A 9779-nucleotide genomic window follows, 5' to 3' on the forward strand; every position below is an offset into this window, starting at 1 on the left:
GAATCTGAATAAGGAAGAGAAGTAGTTTTATTAATATAAAGAAGCCTGAAGGAGAGTGGTTTTCTAGGGTTCAATTCTGAGTTTGAGGTGTCAGCTGAACGGTCAGATGAAAACGTCCAGAGATGATGACTGGGAGTGTGGAACTTGAGAGCGGCAAATGTGGACAAAGATATCAATTAATAAGGGAAGGGTTATGGACACAGATCACAGATTGGAAGTCGGAGGCAAAGTCTAGCCTGCAGGCATTCTTTTCCCCCTCATAGTGTTTTAAATTTTTTTAAATTTGGTGTCTCCCTTCAAAATTTAGGAGGTCCTCACACAAATTTCAGATTTCTAATTCCCTGGACATATCAGATCTGGTGACATGGTGCTGAGGGGTGCTCCCCCAGAGAGGCTTCATGAATCCTCAACATCTATGCTTCTGTTACTTGCCTGTAGCTCTCAAGTTCACATGGAATACGAAGCAGCAGAACACTTCCAGTGAAGGCTATAGAGGAAGGAGAGGACCTGTGGAGGTCAAGGGGATTGGGCAAAAGCAGGAGGAGAATATGGGGCAAGCACGGTGCCAACAAGTCTAGTGAGAATTGGGATCAACAAGGAAATGGGGAGGAAGAAGATGAGATGGGATGAAAATAAAGAGCAAAATATCATTGATTTCGATGATTGAAAAATCATTCATAATATATGGCACAGCAGTTAAGGGCACAAATTTCAGCATCAGATTAAACTTTGTCCAAAACTTGGGTCAGCAAGTTTGGGGGATTATAAGGTCACTTTTACAGCTATACAAAACAAATTATTTTATTCCTTACAGTTCTACAGTAAAAATAACTTCATTACGGTGAGTTGAAATTCTACCTTAATCACTTTTCTCCCACCGAAGCAATTGTTTTTATAAATGATTTTTGTTAAGGCAAGTTTTCTTAGGACTATGACTTTTAAGTCTACAACATAGTAGAACCTAATAAATGGTTAATTGTTAATAGATTTTTCCATATGCCATTCAGAGATGCCACCACTTCAGGTGACTCTGAAATAATTTTTTTTAAATAGAGTGATTTATTTTTTATTCTTTGATAGAGAAAAACTGAGTTATAAAAAATTATATTAGTTTAAGTTCAAATAGCCAGCACAGAATCTAAGGGGGACTTCTAAATGTCCTACTCAGCAGTTGGTTTAGAAGTCCATTCTTTTCTCATCAAGGAAGGAACAACTCATTCCTTGGTCATGATAAGTTTACTTTAGGATGTTAATATTCCCTGTTGCACTCACTTGATTGATTTGACTCCATGACAAATGATTACTTGGGAGTTCATATATTATTACAACCAACCCTGGATATTTTAACAACTGAACGCTGTTTGTAGATCATCTTCTCTCATAGGACCTCCTTACACTGGAGCAAGGAGAAAATTCTCTTGTTTTCTGGTAACAATTTTAGAGAGAAATAAGCCATTTATTATTCTCTTGGAAAATTTCTTTTTGTAGTTATGTCTTCTTAGAAAAAGTTATTGCTTTTTTTTTTCATGCCTTTAAAGAAGATGAATAGATTGAATCAATAGATGGGAGGATGCAGTGAAAGAAGTAGAACCATATGCTAACTGTGGAGTTTAGGTGGTGGGTATTTGGGTGTTAACAATTTTTTCAACTTTTCTGTATTCTTGAAAATTTTTGTAATAAAATGTTGGGAAAAGAAGCCATAGTTCCAGACACCTAAAACTGCAATTTAAATATTGCGTCAGCAGGTGGTGACAATGCTTTGACAATTAGATAGATCTGTGATTTGGGACCTGGAATTTCACACTTCATTTACCAGAGTATCCTAGTTAAAATAGCTGAATTTATGCCAAAAGTCTCAAAGAGAATATTTTTGAGTAGTTTTTAAAGAAGTAAAGTCTTTAAGTATAATTCAGTCCTCTTCTGATCAATGCTAACATATCTTTATAGTCCCAGTAGGTGGGTGTGGCTTGCTTGAGCTTCAGCTACAAAGCACCTGGGCTACTGAGCTCTTTCTCAGCTACTTAGTCGATCACTGTGCCTTCAAACAAATTAGACCAAGTAGACAGCTAAAGTGTAAAGAAACTTTCTACAAGAGTGGTATCTCTCAAGGTGTAAAATTCCTTTTATTTCTGCCCCCGCCCCTCCCCAGGGGATATTTCCCCATTGTCTTTATTATTGGAACTTTAGGGTTGATGTACTACAGTTTTTATTTTACTGCTCATACTTTGTTGCATCCCCCGCTCCTTCATCCTCATCTCCTCTTCTATCCAACTCATCCACAGCAATGGCAGCTACTCTAATGTATTTCATATATATCCTTGGATATTTAGGCCTTCTGGAATATTATTAGTGTTATTTTTTTAAATGTGTTTTAAATTTCTTTGAATTATGTACATCTGCTCAGAGTCTGATTCATGGAATTCTTTGGCCTGTGTCTTTACGTTCTCTGTCCCGAATGGTGGACCGCCCCCCGCTCCAAGCTCTGTTGACCACAAACTATGCAGGGATGAACGTTCTCACACAGGCCCCTTTGTGACTCTTTGGGAGGTTTTCTCTGGGACATATACCAGTAATGGGGTGTTAGTCAGTTCTGATTCGTTTCTCTATATACTCAACACCTGACATTACAGACTTTCTAAATTTTACAGTTTTGTTGGAGTACAGTAATATCTTATTGTTTTAATTTGCCTTTCTCTGATTAGTAATAAAGCTGTGCATTTCTTTCTTATGTTAGCCGTTTAGATTTATCCTTCTGTGAATTGTTTGGCCCAGTTTTACATTGGGTTATTTGTCTTTTTCAGGATAAGAGTATAACTTTTCACTTGACACAATTTTATTCTTTCCCAGTGCTCTCAAAAATAAAACTAATAGATAGAAGCTATAGCAATAGCTTAAGATAGTGGCAATTATTTTCTATTTCAATGCCTTGTTGCTTTCCTTCCAAGTGTTAATTGCAACTTAAAGCTATATTTACTTGCTGGGCAGTCTCTCCCACTAGAAATTATGCTCTATGAGGGCAGAGACTCTTCCTGCCTTATCTAATTGTTTTATCCCAGCACCTAGGAAAGTGGTTACATCATAGGTGCTTGATAAAGAACTATTGATTCCATTCACTAATCGAATATTGAGTTATGTGTGCCAGGTACTGAGTTAGCCTTGGGGAGTCACGAAACTTTGTGACTGCCCTCAAAGGGAGCTCATTGGTCACCCAGAAAAGACAAGAAATCAAAGAATTGCAACGAACTGAGACATGTGCCAGTTCAAGTGGAAACTTGTTTCAAAGGACTCAAGGCCTTCTATAGAAAACTACGTTTGAACAGAGGTAACAAAAATTAAGCAAGGATTGTAAAACAAACAAATAAAGGCAACAATGAAATACATACTTTTAAACACTTTTATAAAGCTGTGCTCTTCTGGCTTAAAACGGAGGTCAAAACACAACGCCCAGGGAAAGGAGCCCAAGAGTTATACTTTTTGCACGAGAAATATACACGTGCGGCAAACCTCTCCTCCAGGGACCTGTTGGAAATTCAGCTGGAAGACTGAGCTTCCATACCACCTCAACAGCTTGCTTTTCTGGTTTAAGGATTCTATTCTTTTGAATCCATGTCAAGGCCTGGAGGACTATCCACAAAATAAACTCTTGGACAGAGATCTAAAGCTGAGTTTATCCAAAGCCCAAGCAATTGCCAGACACACCCATTGGCTAGAGACAGTTTTTCTCCCCTTGGCAATCATTTTTACAATGCTCAGTTATAGGCTGTTTTATTCCCATGATCTGATTACAAAATATCAGTCCATGCATTATCAGATGCCACAAGGAAAGATCTTCAAGTCTCTGACTCTCACTGGGAGAGAAATAAGAGCCTATTTCAACTTCTGAAAGCTTTCTTTGCCATCAAGCTTCATTACCCTTATTCAGTGTTGTTAGAGGACAAGTCATAGTTCCCAGAGAGAGGAGAAATCAGCTCCACTGCCTGACTGCTGCCCATGTTGTGGGCCCAGTTATTGTCAAATCTGCAAGGGACCCAGGAGCTTGCAAACTGTGTTCTGTGGAGTCCAAAGGTTTCCTAGGGGATGGGGTGGGGTGGGGATGGGAGTACTGGAAGGACATTCATGTCTTTCTTGAGCCAATCTCCTCCCAAAGGGAAAAGTACTTAACCAAAGCAGGAACCTATTTGCTGGGTACAATCAAAACATTTTCCCATTGCATTAAGGATGTCAAACACTAGTGTTTCTTTGCTTTTTTCACCTGCATTTCCATGGGAATTTCCTAACACGGAAAATAAATTTGGACCTGAGTCCTTTTATTTCTCTGAGAGAAACCTCAGATAAAAAAATAAACAGGAAGTATGGCCACTCCCTTCAATCTCACTAGAGAGCAGTGCTATGACCTCTCAATGCCTCATAGCATGAACTACCATTGTAAGACTATGCATTCATTTAATCATCAAATATGTACTGAGTTACTGCTCTGTGCTGGAGAATCATCTGTGGGCAAGGTGTGGGGCTCTATTTCTAGGTGTTTATAATATAGGCAAATATGACACTAAGTGTGGGAGGAGGGGGAAGACAGATGGTTAAGGTAAAGGGAGCAGCCTGTGCTGGTTCCAGAGACTAGAGAAAGCAAGATAAGCTCAGTGAAGGGCAAATGGTTTCAGTATGATTAGAACACAGAGTGCGAAGGGGGCTATGATAAAAGAGGAAGCTTAAACAAGGAACTCTCCAGCCAGGTAACAGCTCACAAATGCCTCCCTGCTGTTTCCATGTGCACAAGTACTTGCCACACTACCCTTCATGACCTTTCAGAAAATAAGCTCACATTGTTCCTACGTACCCTCACCCCAAAGCAAGTGGGTAGAAGACCTTTTGTGATCTGAAGCAGTTGCCACTTTCCCCCATAGTCTCATGAGCGATTTTTGGTGGCAAGCTGGTTTAATCATCTTTTTATCACAATTGTAAAGCTACATTTCAGCTGAGGTAGTGGGTTCCATCTAAAATGGTTAATAGTAATTAAACAGAGTTGAGCGATTAAATTAGGTTTAATTATAAAATAGTTTTAATAAACAGTAGATATCCGATGGGGAAGCTTTTCAAATGCCCCAGCCTTATGCCTATCTCAGCCCTAATGAATACAGTCCTCTATGGGACCTGGATGTATGTATTTAGAAAAAGTCTCTTGGGCATTTAGGTGGTGAAAATGAACTCACAAAGACTTTCTCTTGCATAGAAAATGACATTTTCAGAAAATTCTAGATGAGTTTTGAACATATTTCTGCTAGCTTCGCTATGATGATAGAAGACAGAAATCAGAAGTATTTTCCTCAGAGTCAATCCCCATAGCACGTCCTAGAAATTTATTTTTTGGTAGTTTTCCATTGGATCCATAAAGTCAGAGCCTTACTTATAGTTAGGAAGATAGTGGCAAATTCCCTCTCCACCTTTATTTCCTTTTAAATAGGAAAACATTAATTATCTTCTGGCTTTTTGAATCTACCTGGAAGACGTGTGGTGCCAGCAAGCTTGAGATGGAGACATCAGAGATAGCTTTTCATCATTACTGACAAGCAACTGGACAATCGTAGCCATCGCCCCAATCTCATGAGGCAACATTAAAAGTCCTGTTGGAGAGACATTGCAGAAAGAACTTACTGTGGTTTATTTATTTATTTTATTAAATTTATCCAGGCAACATTGGTTAATAAAATTATATAGGTTTCAAGAACTTACTGTGGTTTAGAGGGTACTTTAGCATCATTCTCCATGGTCTGCTTTGATTTGGGTTAAATAACAAATTAATATATCGAGCAAACATTAAAAAAAAAGAAGCCAGGTGCCAAGAAAAATTTTAAAAATATATATTAGGTATGGTAGTGCCAATGAAGATAGAGAGAAGTGGGTAGATTCAGGAGATTCAGGATGTTGAACTGACAGCACTTCGTGATAGATTGCCTGTTGGGGAACAGAGTGGGGGAAGGGATCAGAGATGATGATTGGGTTTTCAAAACCCCTTTGTTTGAATGAATTGCTTATGAGATAGTTTTAAATTTAACTCACTCTGATGGATTTACTTAATGGGTAAGAGTCTTTAAGAGAATTTCTAATTTCTAATCATACTGAAACCATTTGCCCTTCACCGAGCTTATCTTGCTTTCTCTAGTCTCTGGAACTAACACAGGCTGCTCCCTTTACCTTATGATTGGGATTCTGTTTTGGACTGCTGAGTGGACATCAACTGACCATCCGATATACTAAATAATACACTTATAATTATAGTATAAGGCTTTCTACAATGCAAACATAGGAAATAGTCATATGACATTTACTATGATTTAGAATCATAGAATGTTATTCTTATCTTCATGATTTCTGACTTATTTTTATTAAAACAAATTTATAAGTAAAGGAAAATCTGTACCAGAATTAGAAATTTTAGAAGGGCTTTTTTCAGGAGATTTTTGTTTGTTTGTTTTATGACTTATTTATTTTTAACATTTTTAATGAAAAATTTCAAACATGCATACTTAGAATAGTAATGAAACCCGTGTACGTACTTCACTCAGCTTTCACAGTTATCAATTTGCGTCAATTCTTATTTTATTTTAATAAAATATTCTCTCTCACAGCTGAATTATTGAGATATAGTTGACATATAACATTGCATAAGCTTAAGATATGACGATTTGATGTTCATGTATATTGCAAAATGATTACTGCAATAAGATTAGTTAACACATGCATTGCCTCACACAATTATCTTTTCTGTGTGTGTGTTGTGAGAACATTTAAGATTTGCTCTGTAAGGGAGGAAAATTTTCTTCTCTACCTTTATAGATTCTTATACCTGGTTTAAGAATTAAATTGACATGAGACAGATTAACAAGAGAAAAACCCAAGTTTAATTTTGTATGTATGGGGCTTCCATAAGAATATGAGGGTCCAGAGACAATCAGGCAGTTGAGGCTTATACATCATCCAGAGCTAAGGAGAAGTGGATAGGAGTCTGGGACTTAAAAAGGGGAGGAAGGCAATTCGCATGAAGAAGAAAAAGCAATTGTTTGCTATGCAATGTGGAGACAATGAGACAGAGAGGGCTTTGAACAAGCAGACCTTGCTGAGTCCACATCACCCTGCCACCCCGTCCCCACTCGCCACCCCTGTAGATCACACCTAGATCATATTCTTCACAGTTATCTCTGGTGATAGCTCTCCTACTTGAAACAGGCCCTCTATCTAAATTATTTTGGGCAGTCAAGAGGGAGATAAAAAACTATTCCTGAGTCTTTTGTTTCTTAATAATAATCATTCTAAAGTAACCCTCGTGCCAACGAGACACGTTTTGGGGTGACAAAATCCTGCTCCCCTACCACTCTCTTAGCAATTATCAACTATACAGTACAGTATTGTTAGCTATAGTCACCATGCTCTACATGAGATTCCCAGAACTCATTCATCTTAAACTAATTTTGGGTTCATATATATTTATAATTGTAATATCCTTTTGATGAATCGATCCTTTTATCATTGTATAATGACCTTCTTTGTCTCTTGATACAATTTTCGACTTAATTTTTGTTTTATCTGATATAAGTATAGCTACCCCCACTCTCTGTTGGTTTCCATTTGAAGGGAATATTTTTTCCATCCTTTCATTTTGAGCCTATGTGTGTCCTTAAAGCTGAAGTGAGTCCTTTGTGGACAGCATATAGTTGGGTCTTGTTTATTGTTTGTTTTGTTTTGTTTTGTTTATTTATTTGTTTGTTTGTTTTCATCCATTCAGCAACTCTATGCCTTTGATTTGAGAATTTTTATTTAAAGTAATTATGGATAGGTAAGGACTTACTAATAACAATTTATTGTTTTCTGGCCATTTGGTATTTCCCTTGTTCCTTTCTTCCTCTTTTGCTGTCTTCCCTTGTGAATTGATGATTTTCCATAGTGGGATGCTTTGATTCCCTCCTCTTTATCTTTTGTGTATCTGCTATAGGTTTTCGCTTTGTAGTTACCACAAGACTTACATAAAATAGCTTATAGATATAACAGCCTATTTTTGTCTGGTCAAAACTTCGACCACATGCAAAAACTTTTACTCCTGCTTCAAGATTTTATTTTTGATTTTATAATTTACCTTCTTTTATGTGTGTACCATTAGGAAATTATTGTAGCTCTAGTTATTTTTAATACTTTTGTCCTTTAACCTTTATACTAGAGTTAGGTGATTTATATGACATCATATTACAGTATTTGAGTATTCTGAAACTGACCTCATACTTACCTTTACCAGTGTGTTTTATAGCAGTGTGTATGTCTTTAAATGTCATAAATTAAGCCTTAAATCTGTTATGTTTAGATTTTGAATCCTTTCTGAGTGGTTACTTTACAGCATTTGAAACTCTTAAAACTTTGGTTTGCATAATGAGAATCTCAAAGACACACACCCTTGAGTTTGATCTCCCAACCACAAAATAGTCCTTCCCTTTTGGCCTCCAGCTCATCACTTTACAATAGTGGACCAGCCACTATGAGCCCCAAAGGGTGCCATGGCATCTGAACTCATAAACAGAGGGGGAAAGAAGGAGAGGTCATGGGGTTAGGTATGAACTGATAAGAGCTTTTCAGGGTTTTTATTATGACTGAGAGAAACATATGTTCCTATGACAACTGAGTTGTATAGGTGGAGGAAGGAAGGCTTGCGTATCATGGCTTTGGTTAGTTTCCCCTTTCTTGCTCTTTCTCACATGTCAGTGACTTTCTCTAACAGGAAGAATTTAGTGTTGCTGTTGTTTTAAATTTTGTTTGGGAGTTAGGTTGAAATATAAATTGTGTATGATAGCTCATGGGATGTTAAAGCAGAAATTCACGCCTCAAGAATTTTCCTCTCATTTACAGATGAAGAAACTGAAACTCAGAGAGGTCGTTATGTTTTACCTGGGGTCACACAGTCTCTGGGTCTTCATTCCTCCCTCTTTCACCTGAGCAATTTGATGCACATTTTGTCAGGGAGAACTGGAGTCATTTCTTATGAGGATTTAGTGATGCACGCACAAATCAACATTCAGAAGTCTGCTCTTTCTTTTTTAAGAGTTTTAAATATAGCATAATTGCCATTGAAAATAATCCTTCAGATTCCAAACTTGGCAATGTCCTTCAGCTTTACTCTCTCTCTCAGGTTACAAGGACATATTTCCATTTTACTGCAAATTGAACATAAGCAGTTTTCCTACACAGCCAGAAGTTTAGCAAGACCATGTTATTTGCAAACTTCTCCAGATTTATCTTATACGAACTTGAGGTTGTGTGTGTACATAAGCATTTTCAATGATGTGTTCCAACTGTCTTTGAATGGGCTATGGAACGGTTCTCTAGTGGTCTCAAACCGTAAATTTATGCATTCTCTATTATTTTCATTTTTAGGACCAGATCTTTATGGAAAATGTAGGTGCAGTGAAGCAACTCTGCAAACTAACCAACAACCTTGAAGAAAGAATAGAAGAATTAGAAATATGGAACAGAAAACTGGCCAGACTAAAGCGGCTCAGTAGTTGGAAGTCCTCAGCCAGTGAAGCAAGCTCCATCAGGTACATCCAGGATTGCCATAAAAATTTGGAGACAGGAGTGAGGTCTGTCCATAACTAGATTATGCAGCAACCATTACTTGCTGATGATTAAGTCCCTCTTCTTCTTTTAGAATGTTTTGGAACACAATTGCTTTATATGATAATTTTCTATTTTTCTTGTGGTAGCTTTAAAAATGAAACAAAACACACATCTTCAAGAGC

General features: G+C 37.4%; 1 protein-coding gene across 2 annotated transcripts in view; it reads left to right on the forward strand.

Moving 5' to 3' along the window:
* The window catches only part of MYRFL (myelin regulatory factor like), a 103741-nt gene that overhangs the window by 73671 nt on the left and 20291 nt on the right, over window positions 1–9779 (forward strand). For both annotated transcript variants that reach the window (XM_025041091.1, XM_025041092.1), the window contains one exon: window positions 9415–9578. In XM_025041091.1, the coding sequence (XP_024896859.1) occupies window positions 9415–9578 (164 nt within the window). The remainder of the gene's footprint in view (window positions 1–9414; window positions 9579–9779) is intronic.

The sequence above is a fragment of the Pteropus alecto genome, unplaced genomic scaffold (genome assembly GCF_000325575.1).
Source record: "Pteropus alecto unplaced genomic scaffold, ASM32557v1 scaffold76, whole genome shotgun sequence".
Taxonomy (NCBI): Eukaryota; Metazoa; Chordata; class Mammalia; order Chiroptera; family Pteropodidae; genus Pteropus; species Pteropus alecto.